Below are 27154 nucleotides of genomic sequence, written 5' to 3' on the forward strand. Positions count from 1 at the left end.
ATGAACCCATGAACACTACTATATAATAAGTTCTTGCTGTAATTCGCAGTTGTTATTACTGTGTACAGTATTTCATTGCCCTGCAGCCACAGAACTCTCACCGGTCATTACATTTCACCCCTCAGGCCGGTGATATTAAACCCGGTTCTGATTCCGAGTTAGCGGGTTGATTGGTCACGTGGGTGTAATTGGACAATACGGGCTTGCGTCCCGGGCCCAGAAGGGCCAGTTGTAATACTGTATCTCTAATTAAAAATTAAATTAACTATCCAATAACCTTTACTTTGATCTAAAGAGAGGAAATGGGAATAACTAAGCATTCGGTGTCTGCAGAATTTTTTCAGAAGCCTAGGAAGATGTTGCCAAGTGGGAGTTGTTAGTTAGTCCCTCTCCGCGCCTCGCGTCCCATCGGGAAACTTTGCAGTTTCTGCAGTATTTGTCAGCATTTCCCAATGTTCTCTCTAAAGTGTAACCTTTTGCTACTGGGAATTTAAACTGCGCTCAAAAGCTTGTCACCCTCTACCTCGTTGGCGTGTTAAGTACATTTCAGCATGGTACACAATCACGCTTCCTTTCCCAGTGTCTCATGCGGACGGTGTCGGCAACGTGGAGTTTGCTGTGATCTGTCTGCGGGTTTTACAACTGGCTTACTTGTACTGAAGAAATTATTGATTCACTATGACGAATTCCAAAGCAGCAAAAGGGCGCGAAGCGCAACAGAATTGCCAGTTCATTTAAAGCGGAATAGCTTTTCAAAGCGCCATTTAGTAAGCAAATCACATATGGACGGCGTGAAAAGCTCCGGCGAGAAAATCCTTCATTACCCGCTACTGGTCTGCTTTGTGCTGATCAAAACGGTCAAACCCAGAGGAGATCATAGTTCGTGTAGACAGGTGTTTTTTTTTATGGCTGTTAAAATGAATACTTGAATACATGCACAAGTTTGTTGTCACTGGGCAAGAAGTTTGCTCATTACAAATGAGAGGGAGCATTGCTCTCCGCGCCTTCTGACGCATCGGGCAGCAACTTGTCTTATTTGGACAAGTTCAGGCCGAGTTCAACGTTCAACCCATGGGAAGGAGCCGGCCGGATTTGAACTCAGGACCCCTCGCGTCGAAGTCCGGTACTGATGCCATTACACCACCGGCTGGCAAACGGGGATTGGCCAGCTGAGTTGGCACCGGGTACTGTGGTTATACTATGAAACATAACCGAGGCAGTCCCGATGAGATCTGCTACTCCGGTTACTGAGATGATAGGATTGTCCTGTCACGAACATTTAATGAAATCGCATCTAAACTCTTCAAAGTTTATGGGGAGGAGCGGTGATCGTGTAAGATCGTGTAAGGTGTGTGACACGGTAGGTGTGCAGGTGTCTCCACTGCTGCAGCACTCATTTAAATCTCTGATACAGAGGACTTTCTACTTGCCAAACGCTGTTCCTTTCTGAGGGGTGGGAACGAAGGGTCTCGGCCTGAAACGTCGACTGCACCTCTTCCTACAGATGCTGCCTGGCCTGCTGCGTTCACCAGCAACTTTGATGTGTGTCACCCCACTAACTGACTGAAAGGAACCATCATCATCCTATGGGATGGACAGCCAGAGAGAGAGAGACTTTGGGGTGTGCTGTTCCCTATTTCTCATTCACCACCTTTCTGCTTGCAAAAGGTGGTGAACTTCTGGAATTCTCTGCCCTAGAGAATTGTGGGAAATTCATTAGATTCATTGATAATTTTTTTAATGTATGAGGAGCATTTGATGTCTCTAGGTCTGAACTCTATAAAGTTCAGAAGGCTAAGGGGGGAGATTACCACCGGCTACTGAAAGGCCTGAATAGGGTGGATGTGGAGAGGGTATTTCCATTAGTAAGAGAGTCATAGGAAAATACAGCACAGAAGCAGGCCCTTTGGCCCATCTAGTCCATGCTGAAACCATCTAAACTGCCTAATCCCATCGACCTGCACCAGGACCGTAGCCTTCTATTTCCCTGCCATCCATGGACCTGTCCAAACTTCTCCTAAACGTTGAAATCGAGCCCACATGCTCCACTTGTGCCGGCAGCTCGTCCCACGCTCTTGAGCAGAGAAGTTTCCCCCCTCATGGTCCCCTCAACCTTCCCTAGCGTCCGGGAGCACAGCCCTCAGAATAAAGAGACGAGGCGGGATTTCTTTGGCAAGTGGACGGCGAATCTGTGGGTTTTGTTACGATGGAAGGCCCGCGGAGACCAAGGTGTTGGGCGCATTTCAGGCGGAGTTTGGTGGGTGACGGTGAGAAGGCAGGAGAGTGGCTTGAAAAAAAATCAGTTACGATTGAACAGCAGATCATGCGATGGGCCGAATGGTCTGATTGTGCTCCTATATGTTATGATCTGGGAATTTGGAGCTATGGTGAACTCACACAGAAGAGGAGATGAGGAGATGAGGCCTGAGGCAGGTCTGCAGGGATAATATTGAGTGGTGGAGCAGGTTTGAGTTCTGTGCCTCAGTCCCTCTGTCCTTACCCAGATGGGCCTTTGGCCATGAATTACTCACTGTTACCATCAGGTAGGAGGTACAGGAGCCTGAAGGCACACACTCAGTGATTCAGGAACAGCTTCTTCCCCTCTGCCATCCAATTCCTAAATGAACATTGAACCCTTGGACACAATCTCACTTTTTTAATATACAATTATTTCTGGGTTTTTTGCACGATTTTAATCTATTCAATATACGTATACTGCAAATTGATTTACTTATTATTATTTTTTCTTCTGGATTATGTATTGCATTGAACTGCTGCTGCTAAGTTAACGAATTTCATGACACATGCCGGGGATAATAAAGCTGATTCCGATTCTAAATAGTTAGATTCAAAATAATGAAAAACAGAATAATATGTAAAAAAAGAGTGAGATAGTGTTCATGGGTTCAATGTCCATTAATGATGGGTGTTGCCTTTCAGAAGAACTGCTCCTTGAAGATGTCTTAGGTACTACAAAGGCTAGTACCCTTGATAGAGCTGACTAACTCTACAACTTTCTGTAACTTCTTTCAAATCAGTATGCTAATTTGAGAATACATCTCTCTGGCTATCCATCCCATAGGACGATGATGGTTCCTTTCAGTCAGTTAGTGGGGTTTGGAGGATACCCCACTCCTCGGAAAGGAACAGCGTGTGCGTGAGTGGATTTTAGGTGAGTAGGGGGTTGCACAGGTCCGGACCCACCCTCTCGACATCCCCTCCCGGATCCAGGGGCATGGTGGGGTCCAAGACGGCCGGGGGAAGTTCTGTTGCGGTGAATGGCCAGACCAAGCTTCGATGCAAGGGATGCCCTTTCCGCACTTCACGGCACGTGTTTGCTAGATGGCCGTTGACCCTATGAGAGGGTTCATCCCCCCTTTGACAGGTCTTGTTTTTCGTCCTGCAGGGTGTCCAGCAGCCCTCCTCACCAGGCAAGCCTGGTGGGGGAGCCGGTTTAGTCGCCGACCACCCGACCGTGCGACAGGTAGTACTGGGTTACATGGGACCAGTAGCACTCAGACGAGTGACCTGACCTTGAGAATACATATTTGAAATCTGTAAATAGAATAGTGAATGACCTTTGCATTCCCAACAGTAGGACATCCCAATTCACTGTGGTGTAGAGACTGTAAGTAATGAACCATGTAAGAACATAAACTGCTCTGTGGCGAACAGCCGCAAACCCTCGTCTGAGGCTCTCCCAGCCAGGCAGGGGTTCCCACCTTTTCAGTGCCATGGACCCACATCATTAAGCAAGGTGTTATATCATTAAACCATGCGTTAGTGGAAACATCTCAACATCCACCCTGTCACACACCATTTAGGATCTTACATGTTTCAGTAAGATCACCTCTCATTCCCATAAACTTCGAAGAACTCGGAATCAAAATGAGATTCAGAATCAGAATCGGATTTATTATCACCGGCACGTGTTGTGAAATTTGTTAACTTAGCAGCAGCAGTTCAATGCAATACATAATATAGCAGAGAGAGAGAGAAAAATAATAATTATAAATAAAATAAAACATAATAATAAATAAACAAGTAAATTGATTAGGTATATTGAGTAGAATTTTTTAAAATATGCAAAAACAGAAATACTGTATATTTTTTTAAAAATTGAGATAATGTCCAAAGCTCCAATGTCCATTTAGGAATTGGATGGCAGAGGGGAAGAAGCTGTTCCTGAATCGCTGACTGTGTGCCTTCAGGCTTCTGTATCTCCTGCCTAATGGTGACAGTGAGAAAAGGGCATGCCCTGGGTGCTGGAGGTCCCTGATAACGGGCGCTGCCTTTCTGAGACACCGCTCCCTAAAGGTGTCCTGGGTACTTTGTAGGCTAGTGCCCAAGATGGAGCCGACTAGATTTACACCCTTCTGCAGCTTCTTTCAGTCCTGTGCAGTAGCCCCTCCATACCAGACAGTGATGCAGCCTGTCAGAATACTCTCCACGGTACAATTATAGAAGTTTTTGAGTGTATTTGTTGACATGCCAAATCTCCTCAAACTCCTAATAAAGTATAGCCGCTGTCTTGCCTTCTTTATAACTACATCAATATGTTGGAACCAGGTTAGGTCCTCAGAGATCTTGACACCCAGGAACTTGAATCTGCTCACTCTCTCCACTTCTGATCCCTCTATGAGGATTGGTATGTGTTCCTTCATCTTACCCTTCCTGAAGTCCACAATCAGCTCTTTCATATTACTGACGTTGAGTGCCAGGTTGTTGCTGCAGCACCACTCCACTAGTTGGCATAACTCACTCCTGTATTCCCTCTCATTATACGTAACCCTCTCATTATACAGTACTGTGCAGAAGTCTTAGGCATCATATATATATATATTTTCCCAACCATGATTCCCCTCTCCCTTCCCCCTTCCCACTCTCAGACCACAATAGGGATCCATATTAGAATGAGGTTTATCATCACTCACATGAAAACTACTTTTTTTTCGACCCAGCAGTACAGTGCAATACATAAAATTACTACAGTACTGTGCAAAATTCTTAGGCACCCTCGCTATATCTATATGCCTCTAAGACTTTTCAACAGTACAGTAGATCAGATTGATTTTATGGACATACAATCAATATATATAAGCTATCTTATGTATTTATATTTATTATGTGTTTTTAAAAATTATTTATATTATGCTAATTTTTTTGTGCTACATCAGATTCGGAATAACAATTATTTCGTTGTCGTTTACACTTCTGTAAGAAGGGATATTAAACGATATTGAATCTCCAGAATAACAATTATTTATTTCGTTGTCCCTTTCACTTGTGTAAGAAGGGACATTAAACAATATTGAATCTTGAAGAGATTCTGCGGATGTCGGAAGCCCTGAGCAACACACACAAAATGCTTTACGAACTCAGCAGGTCAGGCAGCATCTATGGAGGGGAATAAACAGCTTCGGGCCGAGAACCTTCATCAGTCCCGAAGGGCCGAATTATGCTGCAAAGTGCTGTGGGCTTGCTGGCTGGAAAAGGCTCCCCATTCCCCACTACTGCCTGTGGTGAGAATGGGGAAGAAGATTGTTATGAGGCATAAAACTGAAAGATTTGTGGTCTCTAAACCCAGCTATTTTAAGGAAACGATTAGCACTGTGCACAGTTGCGTGATGTCTCAGCGCCTGTTATACGTTTGCATAATCAGCTGTATGAACAGGTTCTTGGGGTTGGTTGATCTAAGTAACACCTGTTCTACGTGTCCAGTTAGCATTCTATTTATCTAGTTATTTATTTATTGAGCTACAGCGCAGAGTGCTCTCTGCTGGATGCTGCCCAGCAACCCCGGCCCTGTTTAACCCTAGCCTAATTGCAGGACAATTTACAATGACCAATTAACCTACCGACCAGTAGGTCTTCGGACTGTGGGAGGAAACAGAAGCGCCCGGAGGAAACCCACGCGGTCACGGGAAGAACGTTCAAACTCCTTACAGGCAGCGGCGGGAATTGAACCCGGGTCGCCTGAACTGTAAACCGTTGTGCTGACCACTACACTACCATTCAGTGCCCCAAGGAGATTCAGAGAAACATCATCAGGAAGAGCTCGATGGCAACCTTTCCTTATAACTTAGTCCTCCAGACCCGGCAACATCTTTGTATATTTTCTCTGTATCCTTTCAAACTCATTTCCATCTCTCCTGTAGGTAGGTGACCAAAAGTGCATACAGTACTCCAAATTATGCCTCACCAGTGTCCTGTACAACTTTGACATTACACCCCATCTCCTGTACCCAATACAGGACAATGAGCCCTGATTATTGGATTTAATGAGTACGTCCACAAGAAAATGAATATCAGCATTGTATATGGTGACATATATGTGCTTTGATAATAAATTTACTTTGAACTTTACGAAATGGTTGACTTGTTTATATTTGGTCAATGTGGAGGAAGCCACATCAGGAGCCTGGTATGCAGTGAGCAAGATGTAGGAGGATCTTTGTCTCAGCCGGGAGGGCTGTGTCAGTCCCCTAGATGGAGGTGAAGGGAGGAGGTCCAGGGACAGGTGTTGCATCTCCTCTGGTTACAGAGGTCCTGACAACCGTCCTCATGTTTGGTGCCAGGAACGGACACCAGACACCACCTGAGGGCAGGTCAACACACACCAGAAAAGCAGGATCTGCCGCTCTGTCCACCAGAGAAAGCAGGATCTCCCAGTGGCCACACGTTTTAATTCCACATCCCATTCCCATTCTGACTTGTCTATCCACGGCCTCCTCTACTGTAAAGATGAAGCCACACTCAGGTTGGAGGAACAACACCTTATATTCCGTCTGGGTAGCCTCCAACCTGATGGCATGAACATTGACTTCTCTAACTTCCGCTAATGCCCCACCTCCCCCTCGTACCCCATCCGTTATTTATTTATATACACACATTCTTTCTCTCTCTCTCCTTTTTCTCCCTCTGTCCCTCTCACTATACCCCTTGCCCATCCTCTGGATTCCCACCCCCTTGTCTTTCTCCCCAGACCTCCTGTCCCATGATCCTCCCATATCCCCTTTGCCAATCACCTGTCCAGCTCTTGGCTCCATCCCTCCCCCTCCTGTCTTCTATCATTTTGGATCTTCCCCTCCCCCTCCCACTTTCAAATCTCTTACTAGCTCTTCCTTCAGTTAGTCCTGATGAAGGGTCTCGGCCCGAAACGTCGACTGTACCTCTTCCTAGAGATGCTGCCTGGCCTGCTGCGTTCACCAGCAACTTTGATGTGTGTCACCAGAAAAGCAGGTCGGCACCCGTGGAGATGAACAAGCAGTCGACGCTTCGGGCCAAGACCCTTGCTCAGGGCTGGAAAGGAATTGGGGAAGAGGCCAGAATAAAAAAGAGAATGGGAGAGTGGAAGGGAAGGAGGCTAACTGGAAGGCGATAGGTGAAGTCAGGTGGGTGGGAAAGGTCAAGGGCTGGAGAGGAAAGAATCTGATAGGAGAGGAGAGTGGACCTAGGAAAAAGGGAAGGAGGTGGGGACCCAGGGGGGAAGTGAGAAGAGGTAAGAAGCCAGAGTGGGGAATAGAAAAAGAGGGGAGCAAATTGTCGTTTTGTAAAGCAGCATCATGACTTTCTTGTTCTTGTTCACTGTGCCCCACACACAAAGCCCACTATCCTTCATGCCATTTTAGCAGCTTTCTCAAGCTGCCCCTGACACATCCAATAACTCAGACGTACAGTATATTCCCCCAGATTGGAAATGTCAGGTAATTCAATGCGGCGGAGGCGAGGTGAGGAAAGCTCCCAGGTTTGATCATTTCAAGAACCGAGCCGAACTGGAGAAGTCGGGTGCTGGCCGAACCGAGCCAGCGGAGCCGAGATTCGGATGATTTAAGTGCCAGGCCAGACTGAAATAGTCGGGGTGTTGGGGCCGGAGGCTAACGACGATCGGCTTCCGTGGGGTTTACTCGTTTCTGTACGGGGCTGAGGCTGTGGCCTGCGACGGGTGGGCATCTGAATCGGCTGCAGTAACACCTGGCGCTGCGAGCTTCAGTTCTGAACGCTGTTTGCTCACTTTCATTGTTTGCACGGTTGGTTTTTTCTCTCTCCCTCTGCACACTGGGTCTTTGGACAGTCTCCTTTTGTTTTATCGGGTTCTATTCCGTCTCTTCGTTTTGTGACTGCCTGTAAGTCTCAACGTTGTGTAATACTTTGACACTAAATGTACTTTGAACTTTGAACTTCCTTAAGGTCATGTCAATTACTGTTTACTTTCCTCAACATTTGCTGCCTTCAGCTATGCCTCTGCACAGCAGACTCGATGGGCCGAATGGCCTAATTCTGTTCCTATGACTTACATTTGACCTCCCAGATAAAAACACTGTGCACCTTCCTGCATCAGACTCCAGTTTCCCGTCGTTCCATCCGATCTATATCCCACGGTATTTCTCGACATCTTTTCTCACTATACACAGCTCTGGCAATGTTTGGGTCATCTGAAAACTTACTGATCAGCCCACCAACATAAGTGACTTTCATTCAACTCGTTGACATACAGCGTACGACAAACAACAGAGGCCCCCGCACTGATCCCTGTGGAATAACCATCGGAGCAATGTTGTACCTCAGATGGTGACAGAGTTGTGGAGAGGGAAACAAAGCCAGCAAGTCGATTTGTGGCCCAGAACCGTACCCAGCTGAGCCCACTCCCAAATGAACTAAATGCCTTTTATGCGTGGTTTGAAAGGGAGAATGGAACCACCCCTGCACAAACCCCTGCAGCATAGACGACCCTATGATATGTCTTGGAGTCCGATGACAGAAGATGTTTCCTGAGACCATGAGACATAGGAGCAAGATTAGGCTATTCCATCATGGCCGATCCCAGAACCCACTCAACCCCATACTCCTGCCTTGTCACTGTATCCTTTAATGCCCTAACTGATCAGGAAACGATCAATTTCCACCTTAAATATATCCACGAACTTGGCCTCCAGTCTGTGGCAGAGCATTCCACAGATTCTCCACTCTCTAGCCAAGCAAAATCCTCCTTACCTCTGTTCAAAAGTGTCGCCCCTCAATCTTGAGGCTGTGCCCTCTAGTTCTGGATACCCCCCCCCACCATAGGAAACATCCTCTCCACATCCACCCTGTCTAGTCCCTTCAACATTCAGTAGGTTTCAATGAGATCCCCCCGCATTCTAAACTCCAGTGAGTACAGGCCCAAAGCTGCCAAGCACTCCTCATATGTTAACCCCTCCATTCCCAGAATCATCCTCGTGAGGGTGAATCAAGCCCTCAAGACTGGCTGGAGCACTCAAGGACATCGCCAATCTCTCAGCGCCGCTGACAAAGGGTCCTACCCGCTTCAAGAGGGCGACAATCACACCGGTGCCCGAGAAGAGCAGGGAGAGCTGTCTCAGTGACTATCACCCAGTTGCACTCACATCTACTGTGATGAAGTGCTTTGAGAGGGTGGTCATGGCCAGAACCAACTCCTGCCTTCGCAAGGACCTGGACCTACTGAAATTTGCCTATCGGCACAAGAGCTTTATAGCAGATGCAAACTCACTGGTTCTCCTCTTGACCTCTGGTTGCCAGGACAACAGCAATGCCCATGTCAGGAATCAACAAGCTCCAAGACCTGGGCCTCTATACCTCCTTCTGCAACTCCATTCTTGACTTGCTGATTGGTGTGGCGCGTGGCCAAGTGGTTAAGGCATTCGTCTAGTGATCTGAAGGTCGCTAGTTCGAGCCTTGGCTGAGGCAGCGTGTGTGTCCTTGAGCAAGGCACTTAACCACACATTGCTCTGGCACGACACCGGTGCCAAGCTGTATGGGTCCTAATGCCCTTCCCTTGGACAACATCGGTGGCGTGGAGAGGGGAGACTTGCAGCATGGGCTTCCGTACAACCTTGCCCAGGCATGCGCCCCGGAAACCTTCCAAGGCGCAAATCCATGGTCTCACAAGACTAACAGATGCCTATAAAAAGATTGGGAGACCACAGCCTGTGCGGGTAAAGGTAACATCTCCTCCTCGCTGACAGTCAACATTGGCACGCCTCAGGGCTGCGTGTTCAACCCACTGCTCTGCTCTCTCTACACCCATAACCTGGGGACGAGAAAGCACACAGGAGTGGGACAGATCAGCTGGTTGGGTGGTGTCACAACAACAACCTCACACTCAACGTCAGTAAGGAATTGGCTGTGGACTTCAGGAAGTGGAGGTTGAGGGAAGGTACACCAGTCCTCATCGAGGGATCAGCAGTGGAAAGGATAAGCAGTTTTAAGCTCCTGATTGTCAACCTCTTTGACACCCCCTGGGCCCAACGTAGTCAGGCAATTACAAAGAGGGTACGCCAGTGGTTAAATTTCATTAGCAATTTGAGGAGACTTGGTAAAGAAGAGAAGATGGCGGCACGACGCAGTGCGCAGTGGCCACTCCGGAATGAATATCTGTTATTTGTTAAGTAGGAGGCCGTGCACAATTCTGATTTGATGGAGATGGATGTAAGAAGCACAGAGGAATATCTGGTGAAACTTCTGAAATGCCTGTTTTGCTGCCGCTGCTACTGTGCGATCGAGAATCTCCGGAGGGGAAGGCCCCGAGTCCTCGGCTATGCCTGTTGCTGGCGGCCGGAGCGAGGTCAAAGCGCTCGACAGAGATGGTGCTCGGTGCTCGGTGCTCGGTGTCGGAGGGCTGGTCGGAGGCTCGAAGTTTTCGGACAGACTCAGAGTCGGCTGTGGTCGGGTGCTTCCAGGATGCTGCATCGGCAAGTTTGCGGCGCTGGAGGTTCATGGCAGGAAGAGTTTCTTCCTTCTACCATCTGCGTGAGATGATGGGGCTATCGGGACTTAGAAACTTTTTTTTACCGTGCCCATTGTCTGCTCTTTATCAAATTACGGTATTGCTTTGCACTGTTGTAACTATATGTTATAATTATGTGGTTACTGTCAGTTTTAGTCTTGGTCTGTCTTGTGTTTCTGTGATATCATACTGGAGGAACATTGTATCATTCCTTAATGCATGCATTACTAAATGACAATAAACGAGGACTGAGTGTCCTCATAATCTAATCTAATCTAATGTCACCAAGGACTCTCAAAAATTACTACAGGATAGGTACGTGTATGGCCTGTCCTAACCGGCTGCATCACCGTCTCGTATGGAGAGCCACTGCAAAGGGTCGGAAAAATTTGCAGGAAGTTGGGAACTCACCCAGCTCCATCATGGGCGCCAGGCTCCCCAGCGGCGAGGACGTCTTCAAAAAGTGACGCCTCAAAAAGGTGACGTCTATTATCCAAGATGAGCCCTCTTCTCATTGGTACCATCAAGGAGGGACAGGAGCCTGAAGGCACACACTCAATGATTCAGGAACAGCTTCTGCCCCTCTGCCATCAGATTTCTGAATGGACACTGAACCCATATACACTACCTCACCATATTTTTCTGTTTTTGCTCTCTTTTAACACTACTTAGTTAAGTTATATTCATATAGTTACTTTATATATTTATATATATATAATGTGTGTGTGTGTGTGGCTCTTTATAAATAGATAGAGAGAGAGAGAACTGTTTTTATTCTGTATTGCGATGTATTTCTGCTGTAAAAACACATCTCACAACCTGATTTAGATTCTGATACTAATTCTGAAACAGGCCGTTCGGCCCAACCAGTTCATGCCAGCATTTACGCTCCACTACCACGTTTTGTCTTTACTCGGCTGAATCTATCGGGCCAGCTCTTTGTTCTTCTCTCCCTCATTAGCTTCTCTAGCCTCTCCTTAAAGGTATCCAAGCTATTTACTTGAACTACAGTTGAAGTCTCTCCCATGGTCTGCTCTCCTCTCCTATCAGATTCCTTCTTCTTTGGCCCTTTTCCCTTTCCACCAATCACCTTCCAGCTTCTCCTCTCACTTCACCCACTCACGTACCTTCCCCCTCACCTGCTTCACCAATCACTTTCTAGCTTGTACTCCTTCTACTCCCTGACCCCGGCCACACCCCCCCCCCCCCATCTTCTGACTCTGGCTTCTTCCCCCTTCCTTTCCAGTCCTGATGAAGAGTCTCGGCCTGAAACATTGACTCTTGGCCTGAGACGTTGACTCTTAGCCTTATCCAGAGATGCTGCCTGGCCTGCTGAGCCCTTCCAGCATTTTGAGTGTGTTGCTCTGGATTTCCAGCAGAATCAGTTGTGTTTATTTCTTTGACCGCTCCCAATGAGAACAGAACATAGAACATAGAAATCTACAGCACATTGCAGGCCCTTCGGCCCACAATGTTGTGCTGACCATGTAACCTACTCCAGAAACTGCCTAGAATTTCCCTACCGCACAGCCCTCTATTTTTCTAAGCTCCACGTACCTATCTAAGGGTCTCTTAAAAGATGCCTTTATCACTGTTGCTGGCAGTGCATTCCACGCACCCACCACTCTCTGTGTGAAAAACTTACGCCTGACATCTCCTCTGTACCTACTTCCAAGCACCTTAAAAATATGCCTTGTGTTGGCCATTTCAGCCCTGGGAAAAAGCCTCTGACTATCCACATGATCAATGCTTCTCATCATCTTATACACCTCTTATCAGTTGCCTCTCATCCTCCATCGCTCCAAGGAGAAAAGGCCAAGTTCACTCAACCTATTCTCATAAGGTATGCTCCCCAATCCAGGCAACATCCTTGTAAATCTCCTCAGCACTCTTCTCTATAGTTTAGACGACCTCAACAACTTTCCTTGAGTGCGGTCGCACAAGACTGACACTTACCCAGACAGCAGGTGTTCCAGAAACTGCCTACTGCATAGCCCTCTGATGTTATAGAAACATAGAAATTACACAAATTGCACAGTTTGGCCACATTTTGGTTAAAGGGGTCTTCTTCCCAACACTAGGGTCCTGGTGACTCTCGTTTGACCCCATGGAATACCCTGCATTGCTTGACTGCCTGACACCAGACTCGCAGACACACGTTATTCTGAGCACTATCACAGAAAGAGGTTACCAGGTGAACCAAGTAAAACAAAAATTATAGGATGTGCTCAGACCCTCCCTTGCAAAGACACAACAACCCCTCTCTCTCTCTCCTGGGAACCTTGGGCCCAAGATCACTCAGTGTAAGGAAGGAGAATTTGGGGCGGTGTTGAGAAGCTCAAGGCCGGGTATTAAGGGCACGGGTGTAGCTGGCGGAGGCTACTCACCCACAAACTATCCATCCCATCTGCCACCCCCTGCCCTGTTTGCTGAGGAGTCTGTGACCTCCCTGGCTACAAGACTGGAGTGGAAGCAGGTCATCCTCGATCCAGACCCATCCGCTACAGGCTTGTCTCTTCCTTCCATCCAGGCCATTTTAGAATCATAGAGCATTATAGCACAGCAACAAGCCCTTCAGCCCATCTAGTCCATGGAGAATTATTATTCTGCCTGGTCCTGCCGACTCAAAACTGGACCAAAGGCCTCCATACCCCTCCAATCCAAATAGGGTGTTACTTCAGGAAGGCTGATAGTATTGTCAATTATGGCTTCCATTCTGGCTATTCCCTGTTCCCTGTTCTCTCACCCACCTCGTTCATTATGTGTCTGTCATATGACACCAACATTATGTGCTGTGTTGTGTGATGTCATCATTATGTGCTGTGCCAAATGATGTCAACATTATGTGCTGTGTCGAATGATGTCATCATTATGTGCTGTGTTGTATGACATAGGCGAGCATGCTCTTTCCATCACCATGATTGTTCCTGGCAAATTTTCCTGCAGAAGTGGTTTGCCATTGCCTTCTTCTGGGCAATGACTTTACAAGACGGGGGACCCCAGCCATTATCGACTCTCCTCAGAGATTGTCTACCTGGCCTCAGTGGCCGCATAACCAGGACTTGTGATCTGCATCAGCTGCCTGAGTGACCATGGCTTCACGTGACCCTGATCGGGGGGCTAAGCAGGTGCTACACCTTGCCCAAGGGTGACCTGCAGGCTAGCAGAGGGAAGGAGTGTCTTACACCTCCCTTTGGTACCCCGCCACCCAACTCATCTACCTACTGGGAGAGAATACAGGAACTTGAACCCTGGAAGGCAAGACTCAAGGACAACTTCTTCCTCCTTCTATCAGGACTGCTGAATCAATCACCCCTTTCACATCCCCTTCCCAGTGACGCAGCCACATCCTCAGACTGTTAACTCCACCTCTCTCAGTTTAATCCATTATCGGCACCTCATTGTTTCTTTTTGCACCTCTTCGGACTGCAGAACAACGTAACTGTTGTCACCATGCAATCACCTGAGAGGTGGCTTGAGAGGGGAGAGCCAGATGATAAGAGACCTAGGTTGGGTGGACAGCCAGAGACTCTTCCCCCAGGGCAGAAATGGCTAATGCGAGGGGTCATAATTTTAAGGAGATTGGAGGAAAATATAGAGGGATGTCAGAGGTAGGTTTTTTTACAGAGTGAGAGAGAGAATTAAGTGTAGGGAACACCCTGCCAGGGGTGGCGATACAGTATTGTGCAAAAAACACTTCTGCAAAGCAAACTTGCTTTCAAAAATAATGAAATGAAAAGTTTCTAAATATAAAAAGGTTACTATAAAGAGCAGTAAGCAGTTAAAAAAAAACCAAAATCAAAGCAATATTGATTTTCCCAAGGGTGACCTGCAGGCTAGCAGAGGGGAGGAACGCCTTACACTTCCTTTGGCAGAGACGTATCTCCACCCTGCCAACCATCTGGGTGGATACGCCAATAAACAAACCTGAGTTAGACGGTTGAATGCGTAGCTTGGGTGAACATAGGACACGGAGCACAGGACAGTACAACACAGGAACAGGCCCCTTGGCCTATAGTACGGTGCTGAGTTAATTAAATCCCTAACTAAATGAATCCTTTCTGCCTGTACAATGTCCACATCCCCTCCGATCTCTGCACGTTCATGTACCTGTCTGGGAGCCTCTTCAGCAGCACACACAAAATGCTAGAGGAGTTCAGCCGGCCAACAGCATCTTCTTCTTCAGGAAGGGCCTCGGCCCGAAATGCTGACTGTTTATCCCCTTCCGCAGATGCTGCCTGACCTGCTGAGTTCCTCCGGTGTTTTGCGTACGCGTGTGTTGCTCTGGATTTCCAGCCTCTGCAGACTTCCTTGTGTGTCTTAAATGCCTCTATTGTGTTCAACTCCACCAACAGCCCCTGGCTGGCTGCAAATTCCAGGCACCCACCACTCTCTGTGTTTAAAAAAACTTGCCCCCGCATCTCCTTTGAACTCTCCCCACCCCCTCCACCTCACATTAATTGCATACCCTCTAGCATTGGATATTTCAATCCCAGGAAAAAGATATCCACTGTCTTGTCCATCTGTGCTTCTCGTGATCTTATAAATGTCTCCCTTCGGCCTCCAGCACTCCGGAGAAAACATCCCAGGTTTATCCCATCTCTCCTTGCAGGATACGTACCCTTGATCCAGGTTGAACCACCTCTGGAGCCTCCCCGAAGCCTCCACAACCTTCCTGTAATGGGGCGACCAGAACTGTGTGCAGCCTTACAGATGTGACCTAAGCAGAATTTTGTAAAGCTGTAACGTACAAGGGTTTATATTTATAGGCATCCGTTAGTCTCGTGAGACCATGGGTTTGCGCCTTGGAAAGTTTCCAGGGCGCAGGCCTGGGTAAGGTTGTATGGAAGACCAGCAGTTGCCCATGCTGCAAGTCTCCCCTCTCCACGGCACCGATGTTGTCCAAGGGAAGGGCATTAGGACCCATACAGCTTGGCACCGGTGTCATCGTAGAGCAATGTGTGATTAAGTGCCTTGCTCAAGGACACAACACACTGCCTCAGCCAAGGCATGAACTAGCGACCTTCAGATCATGAGACGAACGCCTTAACCACTTGGCCATGCGCCAACACAACATACAAGGGTAGGCCTCTGGGAAATCCACTGGGGGGAGACCACCGAACGCCCGGCCACCACCCAGGTCTCATCACCCATGAAGCGCCAGTAGCCTTACACGATTTACTTTTAAACCTGTTTCCTACATGCACTTTATTATGTTAATTAATTTGCAGTAATACGACTTTGTGTGCTATGTGTGTGAGTCGTATGCACTGTGTGGTGCAGAGGAGCGTTGTCTCATTTGGCGGTGTATATGTGCATGGTTGAACAGATATAGGAGTAGAGGTAGGCCATTCAGCCCATCGAGTCTGCTCTGCTGTTCCGTCATGGCTGATCCTGGATTCCACTATGAGACCATAAGACACAGGAGCAGAATTAGGCCATTCAGCCCATCAAGTCTGCTGCACCAATCCATCATGGTTGATCCCAGATCCCACTTTGAGACGATAAGACATAGGAGCAGAATTAGGTCATTCAGCCCAACTTGAAGGAATAATAGTCTAGACAGTGACAGAGACTTGAAGCACACCTTTGTGTCTCACAACTGGTGGAATTCCCTGCACCTCCAATGCTAGCCCTCCGTCAAGCAGTCAATCAAGTTCATGACCACGATGGCCGGGGTGATGGGAGGGAGAGATAGAACTGGGAATAATTAGCCCTCATGTGTGTCTTCAACAGTTCTTCCTGAGGGTCTGAGCGTGGGTGGGAAGTAGAATCAGAAACAGCTTTAATATCTCCGGCATCTGTCGTGAAATGTCTTAACTTTGCGGCAGCAACACGTGATAATAAGGAGAAAAAGAAAACTGGGAATGACAGGAAGTATATTTATATGAAATAGTTAAATTAAACCAGTAGTGCAAAAAAAAAATAGGAAATAAAAAAAAGTAGTGAGGTCGTGTTCATGGGTTCAATGTCCATTCAGAAATCTGATGGCAGAGGGGAAGAAGCTGTTCCTGAATCGTCACGCTTCTTCCCGATGGTAACAATGAGAAGAGGGCATGTCCTGGGTGGTGGGGGACCTTAACAATGGACGCTGCCTTCCTGGGGCACCTCTCCTTGAAGATGACCTTGATATCAAGGAGGATATAACCGGGAACAGACCCTTGAAAGGATACTAAATGTAAATGGGTACAAGTGGCGAGACAGGCGCCCCAGGTCCCAAGGTGTGTCTGCGGGTTCAGTGCCGGGTCTCGCAGGCGGCGTGGGTTGTGCCTGTGGAGGGAGCTGTTTTACAGCGGCCCCAGCCGACATCCGGGAGCCCACCCGTGACACCTGTCTCACAGCCTCCGAAACCGGGAACACTCCACGCCGCCGTGCCACAACGGTGCCGGCGCAGCCCCCCTCACCAGCTTCAAAGCAAGTTTCCCAAGTCACCTTGAAACCAAAATGTAGCATTTTTTTTAAAGAAGTAGATATTTCTATTATTCGCTGCGGGTGAATTTTAATACGAATCCTTTCTTAATCCAGACCCCACTCACAATCAATATGAAGAAGTCGTTAGGGAGCTATATTCTCTATACGTAGTACAGATAGACTTCCCCTTTCTGACTAGTTTCCCTGTCCCGGGATTAGGTTAGGGAAATTTTTATTGCATTTGTATTTTACGCGATCGCAATTTTAAAAAAACACAGTGAAAGAAATAGATGGCAAATCTAAAACCCACTGTCAAGGTTTTGGAGAGGGGAGGACCAGGTTAATCCGATTAGATACCCCCACCCCGAATCCAAATTCTTCAAGATGGACATCCCTCGGGTTTTGGGGGGAGGAGGTGACACCTCCCCGTACAGTGGACTTCAGGTGAAAGTTGAAACTGGGGGCACCCAGCGCCAGTTCTCGGCCGGGGCTGCCGGATCTGGATCGGGGCGGATCTTTCGCGCACCAGTGGCGGTGGCTTGAGACGTCAAGTCGGCGGGGGCGTGCTCGGCCAGAAATTCACTGCGGCTTGAATTTGAACTTCATCTCGGGGCCTTAACGATTAAAAATGAATGACAACTTGGAAGAGGCATCAGAGGGTGAAGCCACGCCCCAGTAAGATCCTTAAGGGGGGGGCAGGAGAGAGAGAGAGAGAGAGAGAGAGAGAGAGAGAGAGACACAATCATTTTTGCCCTAACGTGTTAAACATTCACAATTATCCAACAAGAGATGTCGGATTTTTTTAAAACATATGGAATCGGGTGATTAAGACCTTCGACGGTTTTATGAAACAGGCCGTTTTCAGCATGATCTAATTCTCCTCTTGCAGCAGGCGAACACAAAAGAGGTGGAGGCGAGGCAATGCACGGCCACCTTAATAGGGGGCGGGCAGTGCCATTTTAAAAGTTGCAGAATGGGAGGTGGGAGGGGGAAAGTGTGTGCGCATGCTCTGATGGTGCTGTAATCTACATCCGCGCCCTTTCCTCTCTGGGGCTGGGAGTTCAGTTTCATATAATTTTTTTCCCTCTCGCCTCACTAATCTATATATATAGAGAGAGATCTCCGAAACTTAAAGACAAGGGGTTTAAAATCCCCGGGAAGAAGAGATATGAGGTCAGAGAAGAGGAGGAGTGCGGAAGCGGACGGGTGAGATTGTGAATCGAGGCGTTTGTTACAATTTGGAGACTTTGTATCAAAGGGCCTGTATCAACGTTCCATTGAAACTCAACGTTCCATTGATCGCCGCCGCCGCCGCAGTCTGCGCTGCTGTTTCATCTCAGCGGCTGTAAATTGTCCGCCTCGGCTGCCCCCCTTCTCCCCGCGTACCCCCTGCCCCATTTCCCCACCCTCCCTTCCCCACCGCACCGAAGATGGGCGGCGCGTTCGCCAAGATATTCGGCAGCAAGGAGATGAGGATACTGATGTTGGGCTTGGACGCCGCCGGCAAGACCACCATCCTCTACAAGCTGAAGCTGGGCCAGTCGGTCACCACCATCCCCACGGTGGGCTTCAACGTGGAGACGGTCACCTACAAGAACGTGAAGTTCAACGTGTGGGACGTGGGAGGGCAGGACAAGATCAGGCCGCTCTGGAGGCACTACTACACGGGCACGCAGGGGTTAATCTTCGTGGTGGACTGCGCTGACCGCGATCGCATCGACGAGGCCAAGCAGGAGCTGCACCGGATCATCAACGATCGCGAGATGAGGGATGCCATCATCCTCATCTTCGCCAACAAACAAGACCTGCCCGATGCCATGAAACCCCACGAGATCCAGGAGAAGCTGGGCTTGACCAGGATTAGAGACAGAAACTGGTATGTCCAGCCGTCCTGCGCCACCTCGGGGGATGGACTCCACGAAGGACTCACCTGGCTAAATTCAAATTACAAATCCTAACCAGACAGCGCGACCCGCATTTCATTTTATTTCCTCGATCGACTTGGTTGAATTAAACATTTAGAAGAGAGGGGGAAAAATTCCTAACTTGTACAAGACACAAGTTTACTTTAATGAAAGCAATTTTTTTTTGTTTCGGGAGGGTGAGAGGAAATTCTGCAAACCAGTTTAACTGCGGCTTCCGGACTCTGTTCAGTTCATTCTACCGAGGGCCCCGATCTTACGAGGGACACCATTGGAGGTGACTTTCGGGCGGGAGGGGAGGGTTTGTAATATATTAACACAGGCTATGCAATGGCGGGAGAAATTCCTCAAAGGCTGCTGCTCGGTATCGGGAGGGGGGTGGAAACTCCCAAACTTCCAGTCGATCAATATTGATTTAATTTTGTTGACACACTTGTCCGTGATATTATGCAAACGAAACCAGGTGCGTTTCAAGTCGGAGCTATTTTACCCCCACCTTCCACCCCCCCCCCATCCCATCGTTCCCCTGACCTAAATAAGACCAGTAAATCTCCTGGGCAAAACATGCCAATTAAATTCGGAGTTTCTGGACTCTAAAAGGGGGTTTGGGCACGGAAGGGTGGCTTGCTTATTTTTTTAATATGTAACAAATTTATAAAAAGGCGTGCCCCTCCCTCCGCTAACACAGGAACCTGGGTTGTTCTGATTACAGAGTGGGTTAGGCTAGTTTCCTCCCTCCCACCCCGCCGGTCTCCGTTGGAGTGAAACTGTTCAAGGTGACCTGACCGGTGGCTGTACTTGTGGACTTTGTTCTGTAATTTGAGACTGTCAATACATACAGCACAATATCCACTCTGTCACTGGGAGGTGTAGGTATAAACTGGACGGTGCTGAGTTGTGCTTTTCTTTTAAAAAAGAAAAGCTTTCAACCGTGGTACAGTCTTTTTTTAAAAAAAACTATATGTGCCTCTTCAGGTCTAGACCGCAGGCAAATGGAAAAATCCAATTAAGACAAGTCTGCAATTTCATTTTCTGGTCTGAGAAATGGAAAGCCAGTGTGAAGGCACTCGACCCTCCCTAACACTTTAAGAGTTTTGCATTCCTGAATAATTGGCTGCATTGCAATCTTAACCTTTTCTAATATGTACAAGGTCGTAGGAATAGAAGGCCTTTTGGCCCCCGGAGCTGAACTGATCGTTGAATCATTTCCTGGGCGCCAGTTGTGTGTCTCCTTTCTTTTTAAATGGTGTCCCTGACCAGTGAATCTATCGACCAGTGTTGAAAGCTCTTAATTGGTACTGTTAGCTTATTGAGGTGGCGTGAGCTTTGGAATTGTATTCTGCATATGGATTTGAATCCGATGGGTAGGTTTGCTTCCTGTTTTCCGAGCATCTGTTCTCTGAAGGATCTTGATAATGTCACAGCCCCCCCCCCAACACCTTCAGAGAGAATGGAAGTTGAGATTGTACGAAATGTCTTAATTTGCATAATAACTCCGTAATTTGGTTCTATTGACGGGTACTGCGCCTTGCCTTCCCCGCTCCTCCACTGCAGGAGATGTACGCTTAATTTTAGGGAACTGGTTGGTGCCGAGGTTGTGCCCTTCCCTCTGGCAACCCCGTGCCTCCTCTCTCCCCAGCCTCAGTTTTGCCCTGTTGGTGCTGTGCGTTCAGGGCCTGTGTGCTGGTGATGAAAGATTTGGGGAGGACTCTGGTTTCCAAAAAGAACTTTTTTTTTAAATCCTGCATTTGTTATGGTTTCAGTTAATTTCCTCTGCCACAGTAGAATTTTAGGGTGTGGCGTCAGACTGACCAATGTGAAGTTGCTTTTCGGAGACAAAACTTGAATTATTTAATCTCCATAACGGTACTAAACTCAGGGCTCTCCGGAAGCGCGTCGGCCTGGGTCTTCCTTTACTGAACGCTGATGGGATAGTGGCCAAAGAATATCCTTGCCCGGGGGAATCCTTCCACAGTTGGCATGAAGTGTCAATCCCCCTAAAACCCTTGCCTCCTCCCCCTTGAGGGCAGAAAGTGATGGGATGGCGATGACACATGAAGTCAGGACTTCAACTTGAGCATTTTTTTTTGCTGAGGTCTTCGATTAGTGCAGAGCTCCCCCCTCCCCTCCATCTTGTCTCCTAACCTTTCCTTTACAAGCCATGTAGTCCCTCGCAATTCGCTTCGAAGTATTGCCGGTGCACAAGTTCTGTTTTGGACTTTACCCAAGGCAAAAGGCCAAGTGAGGCAGGGTCCATGCAGTACCGCGTAATTCCCACTAGGTGTCACTGCTGAGCACCCACGCTTGACATCTAGTGGAAGGGAGACTCGGAATGATAGCATTTATGTTCATTTGGTCTGACTGAAACTTCAAGGTTTTTTCTTCCTACTCAAGCTTACATTGCCAATTTTATTTTTTTTTTAAACCAGCTGTTTTGAACTCCCCGGGTTGTACAATGTAACACCGACAGGTTGGTTAAGGCAGTCTTGGCAAATGATTTCCTCCTGGTTTCAGAGCATCTTGCTTGTGACTCATCACCAGGTTGATATATTGGGAAAGTTGGTGGCTGATTCAATCGGTCCTCCTTCCCCCTCCCCACACCTCTGAATTCTGGGGGGGAGGGAATGTACTGTCAGTCTTGGTGTGACATTGATGAAATGTTTGTGAATAATCCGGACAGCCTTCATACTTTTTTTTTTGCAAAAGAACCACTTTGTGTAATCATAGTCTGTTTCAGCCTTTAATAACTCAAGATGGACCCTCGTTTCAAATGGAATCGGGAGCCGAAATAAGAGAATGGCGTTTGAGGTTCTGGCCTCAAGCGGCCAATCGGTGGGAAGATGGAGGCTAAAAGGTGTATTCCGATTGGACTTTAACCGCCCTCTTTCACGAAGCGCCGAGTGTGACCCCAATCCCTCTGGGCGTTGGACTTTTTGCACTGCGGGGTCGCGGCCCCTCCCTCCCGTTCCACTATTTGCACTGAACTGCCGCACGAGGGCACTCATCGAACTCTTCCCAACAGTCCCGTCCCATACAGCTGCGTAAGGCCAGCAGTTTCAAAGTCGTCCGGATTCGAACCCGGCGCACAGCGGAATGAAAGTTCTGTGTCTGGAAGAGCTGTGCACGATATGTTTGGAGGCGCATCGTCTTGAGCGCAGGCCTGCCTAATCAAGCATCGAATTGTCAGCTTTTTGCGTGTGAATGAAACGAGAGCAGCAACGGCTTTTGAACTGAGGGATATTTTGATATTTTCCACATGGGGGGGCAATTTGAACTTCAACCTTTGACATTCCTGACCGTGGATTGCTGGATAATGAACTGTACAAAGGGGAGCTATACTCGACTGAATCCGTACTGTCTTTTCTGGGAATGATTGATGGGACAATGCAGAGGGCGCTTTACTGTGTATCTAACCCATGCTATACCTGATCTGAAATTGTTTAATTGGGCCAGTAGAAGGAGACTTACTTTGCACATAATTCTTGCTCTACCCGCCCCAAGTTTGGATGCTGATGCGGAGTATTAACTACAGCACCATGATTAAATCTGAAACGCTAAAGAAATCTGGAGATTTTTGGGGGTTATAATGCTGTAAATTTAGCCTCAATAAAGACTTGTACCAGTTACTTCTGAAGGGCTTGATTGTTTGGCGCAAGACCAGCGGGGTCTGGCATGCTTGCTCGCCGGACGTGGCGAGTGACCGGGAACCTGCACCCTTCTGATCCTCGGACCCTCAGGTTACACGTTCCTGCAAGTGGGTGGGGTTGCTGAAATCTCAGCCCCAAAACATCGATTGTTTACTTTTTTTTTCTTCCCCCATGGATGCTGCCTGGCCTGCTGAGTTCCTCCAGCATTTTGTGTGAGCCGCTGAGAGTTTTACCTCTTGGCAACGGAGCAGATAGCAGAAGATAGTGGGGACACTCACCAGGACAGTCAGCAACTGTGGAGGGAGGATGATGACCTGTTTCTCTTTCTGCAGATGCTGCTGGTGCTCCTAAAGTGTTCCTCCCACGAAGGTTCAACTGGTGTAGAAGGTTTTGTTAGTGTAACGCCCCTGTAACACTTCCAGATTTCAAACGGGCTATAACTCCTGTGTCATAGTAATCCTAGTGCGTTCCGGTTACTTTCAGTTGGTGGACCTCATTTTCAAGACTAGTTCTGTGAACTTGGATGTTAACATCTCACACAAAAACACTGGAGGAACTCAGCAGGTCAGGCAGCATCTACGGTAAAGAGTAAACAGTCAACGTTACAGGCTGAGACCCTTCTTCAGGACTGAGAGGGAAGGGGAAGATGCTGGAAATTTTTTTTTAAAAGAAAGGTGGAGGGGGGGAGTTAGCTGGAAGGTGATGGGTGAAGCCAGATGGGTGGGAAAAGGTCAAGGGCTGGAGAAGAAAGAATCTAATTGATTGGAGAGGAGAGTGGACCGTAGGAGAAAAGGAAGGTGGAGGGGACCCGGGGCAGTTGAGAAATGAATGGTCAGAATGGGGAATAGAGGTGGTGGAGGGAATTGTGTTCACCGGAAGGAGAAATTGATATTCATGCCATCAGGTTGGAGGGTTTCTCCTGGAGAACAAATCTTCATCCCCCACCCCCACTCTGACCTTCCACTTCTCTTTACCCTCCTCCCACCTTTTTATTCTGGCATCTTTTCCCCCTCAGTCCTAAAGCAGGGTCTCGACCCGAAACGCCAACTATTTATTCATTTCCATAGATGCTGCCTGACCTGCTGAGTTCCTCTAGCATTTTTGTGTGTGTGTTTGTTGCTTTGGATTTCCAGTGCCTGTAGACTTTCTCAGTTGGTTGTTGCTTGCATCAGGTTGTTTTGATTCATGGTCTTTGTTTTCCAGGTTCATCAAGGCAGGAGAATGGGGTTGAGGGGTAGTAAATCGGCCATGATTGAATGGTAAAGCAGACTTGATGGGCCGAGTGGCCTACTTCTGCTCCTGTGTCTTGAGGTCTAATACAGGTGTTCCCAACCTGGGGTCTTTGGACCTCTCTGTTGGGTCCATGGCATAAGAGGTCCAATTCAAGTAGATGGTACTCCATTGACTGCACACCCGATCTGCTTCCCTCAGACTCTGAATGCAGAGTGACTCCAGTATGATAACTCCTCCCCTAATGTCCCCACCCCTCTCTCGGTCTGAGCGGGAATAGTTAATTTTTGTAACTGCTCCTGGTGAACCCCGTATTGGTGCTATGGTTTGTGGAAAAGCTTTAAAGATCCCGGGAGGTAATCTGACATCGCGGGTTGTGGCTTGGTGTTGCAGGTTTGTTCGGTGGAAGGGTATGAGGAGGTGGAAGCTGCTGCCCTAACATTTTAAAAGACAAGACCCGCAGTTTCTGGTAGCTTCTGGGTAAAGTCTACACCACGGAGCTCTGGTCGGGGCAGAACTGTGTGTGGAAAGCTAAAGGGATTGGACATTTGGGGAAAATACTCCTGAGACTGTTCAGGACAAACTCAAATCCATGCAGTTGACAGGGATTTGATGTCATTGAAGAGCTAGTAAGAGATTTGAGAGGGGGAGGGGGGGATCCGAAATGATAGAAGACAGGTGAAGTGGGCTGGGGTGATATATTGCGTCCGGTGCTCCCGATGTGGCCTTCAATATATTGACGAGACCCGACACAGACTGGGAGATTATTTCGCTGAACAGCTACGCTCTGTCCGCCAGAGAAAGCAGGATCTCCCAGTGGCCACACATTTTAATTCCACGTCCCATTCCTATTCTGATAAAGTCTCTCCACGGCCTCCTCTGCTGTAAAGATGAAGCCACACTCAGGTTGGAGGAACAACTCCTTATATTCAGTCTGGGTAGCCTCCAACCTGATGGCATGAACATTGACTTCTCTAACTTCCGCTAATGTCCCACCTCCCCCTCGTACCCCATCTGTTATTTATTTATATACATATATTCTTTTTCTCTCTCTCCTTTTTCTCCCTCTGTCCCTCTGACTATACCCCTTGCCCATCCTCTGGGTTCCCCCCCCCGCCCCAGCCCCCTTTTCTTTCTCCCTGGGCCTCCTGTTCCATGATCCTCTCATATCCCCTTTTGCCAATCACCTGTCCAGCTCTTGGCTCCATCCCTCCCCCTCCTGTCTTCTCCTATCATTTTGGATCTCCCCCCCCCCCCCACTTTCAAATCTCTTACTAGCTCTTCTTTCAGTTGGTCCGAAACGTCGACTGTACCCCTTCCTAGAGATGCTGCCTGGCCTGCTGCATTCACCAGCAACTTTGATGTCTCCAGAATCTCTTGTGTTTATCCCCTAATGATTCATAGTGTCGCCCAACTAACTTGTGGGCCTCTGGGTCCCCAGGGGTTCCCGATTTCCTTGTATGCCATGGACCCCTGCCATTAACCCAGCTGGCAACCCCTGGACTGGTGGATCATTGAGAAGTGCTTCACGTTTGGCTTACAAAAGTAATTTTCAGAAGAAGTCGTCCAGGGTTCCTGTTACTGATCACTGGCTCAGGGAGTGTGGGTTCATCTGTGCAGACAGGATGTGTGCAGACACGGTCCGCAGTCCCAGCAGTTATTAATACAGATGGGCTACAATGGAAGCCTATGCTTGACAATCTGGCTTGGGAGAAGTTCACCACAGCTGAACTGAAATCCAGAAGTATTGTTCCCTCTTTAAGCCATGGATCCCTGCCATTAACCCAGGTTGGGAATCCTTGCTCTAAGCTGTGCTGATGTGTGGCCACACAGTAACTGAAATGCCCCCAGGCACGTAGCCTTCGTTGCCATGCAGCTGAAATTTTCTTTTATAGAAAGTGCAGTTTTCAGGCAGTGTTTTTATAAATGAAAAAGAAAAATCCAGCTCCGAACTATGGTTGGTCTGCACAGCTGTAAAATAATTAGAGGGAACTTTGTCCAGAAGTGAGACTTCCTGGGCAGACTTTTGGTTTGAGTTCTCGCTCTCTCTCTCTTCCCCCCCCCCCACCTATCCCCATCTTGCTTCCTGGTTTCACATCCCCCTCCCACCTGAAGACTGTGTCCCAGATCCCGTGTCTGAACTCCAGAGGGTTTTAGTGGGGCTGTGGGGAAAAAAAGTGGGAAGTCACATTCCTAAAGCAAAGGCTGAGCGACCTGAGGCCTCTCAAAGCAAGAGGGTTACAGAAGGAGCTCACAATTAAAAAAGGGACAGATTAGAGTTCACACCGATTCCCAGGCTGATGATTGGGTGAATGGGAAGTAAATCGCAGGTGGTCCCTGTATCATAAAAAGCGCCGATGTAGATTTTTCCAAGGTGGTTTTGAATGAAATGTTTTAACAGCAGCTGCTTGTGTGTCAAAGGCTGGAGAAAAACTTTTTTTTAAAGTTTAAAAAAATATTTTCATGAGCCCAATGGTTCCATACCAGCCAATTTTTTAAAAAATTGAGATGAAGCGGAATATGCCCTTTGCGTTGCTCAGCGAACCCCTGGTGTAATCTAAGTTTAACCACGGGGAAATTTGAATTGACTAATTTCGACTGTGGGATGGAGAACATACAAACCCCCTTAATAGGCGGTGGCGGGGATCGAACCCGGGTCATATGTACTGCAAAGCGTTGTGCTAAACGCTACGCTTCCGTGCCGCCCTGAAGTTGCCAACTGAAGTGAGTCCCCCCAACTTTTTTTTTAGTGCCACGGACCCCTGCCATTAACCGAGGGATCCGTAGATAGACCCCAGGCTGGGAGCCCCTGCTTTAAAACTTTCCTATCTCTGTACCCGCCCAACTCCCTTTGAAATGTCAGAATCGTACCCACGCCAACCACTTCTGTTAGTTTACTCTATGCCCTCACCAACCCCCCCCCGTATGGAAAACACTTCCCCCTCCTTTTTTTCCTAATCTTTTCGCCCTCTCACTTTAAACCTATGTCCTCTAGTTTTGGATTTTCCCCCCGCCCCAGGGAAAAGACTTCAGCTATTCATTTTGTCCATGGCTCGCACGATTCTTAACAAACCACTTCCTGGATAGAGACGGCGTCTGTCTGTAGCCTAGCAACCGCTGTTGAGGGCTTCTTGTGTGGATGAGTGTCTGTAGTCGAACAGCCTCACAGACTGTGGGGCATGGCTCCCGAAAGGGTG

The 27154-nt window shown here is 48.0% G+C and overlaps 1 protein-coding gene across 2 annotated transcripts; it reads left to right on the forward strand.

The window, feature by feature from the left end:
* The first annotated feature begins 18165 nt into the window (after window positions 1-18165).
* LOC140203826 (ADP-ribosylation factor 6-like) lies at window positions 18166-22706 on the forward strand. Of its 2 annotated transcripts, none has more exons than XM_072269927.1 (2): window positions 18166-19034; window positions 21808-22706. In XM_072269927.1, exons 1-2 carry the CDS (start codon window positions 18589-18591, stop codon window positions 21929-21931), a joined length of 570 nt encoding a protein of 189 aa, XP_072126028.1. In that variant the 5' UTR covers window positions 18166-18588; the 3' UTR covers window positions 21932-22706. The 2 variants fall into 2 exon arrangements, with proteins under 2 accessions (XP_072126028.1, XP_072126029.1); XM_072269928.1 differs by having other exon boundaries at window positions 21818-21898.
* Window positions 22707-27154: the final 4448 nt, after the last annotated feature.

This window comes from Mobula birostris, chromosome 10 (assembly GCF_030028105.1).
Source record: "Mobula birostris isolate sMobBir1 chromosome 10, sMobBir1.hap1, whole genome shotgun sequence".
Classification (NCBI taxonomy): domain Eukaryota; kingdom Metazoa; phylum Chordata; class Chondrichthyes; order Myliobatiformes; family Myliobatidae; genus Mobula; species Mobula birostris.

What these genes read in the sequence shown, in the direction of transcription:
- LOC140203826 (XM_072269927.1), top strand. Translation starts at nt 18,589, where the DNA reads ATGGGCGGCGCGTTCGCCAAGATATTCGGCAGCAAGGAGATGAGGATA. An exon ending in AGGATTAGAGACAGAAACTG is followed by an intron (nt 19,035 to 21,807) that starts GTATGTCCAGCC and finishes GTGTAATCATAG; the next exon opens with TCTGTTTCAGCCTTTAATAA.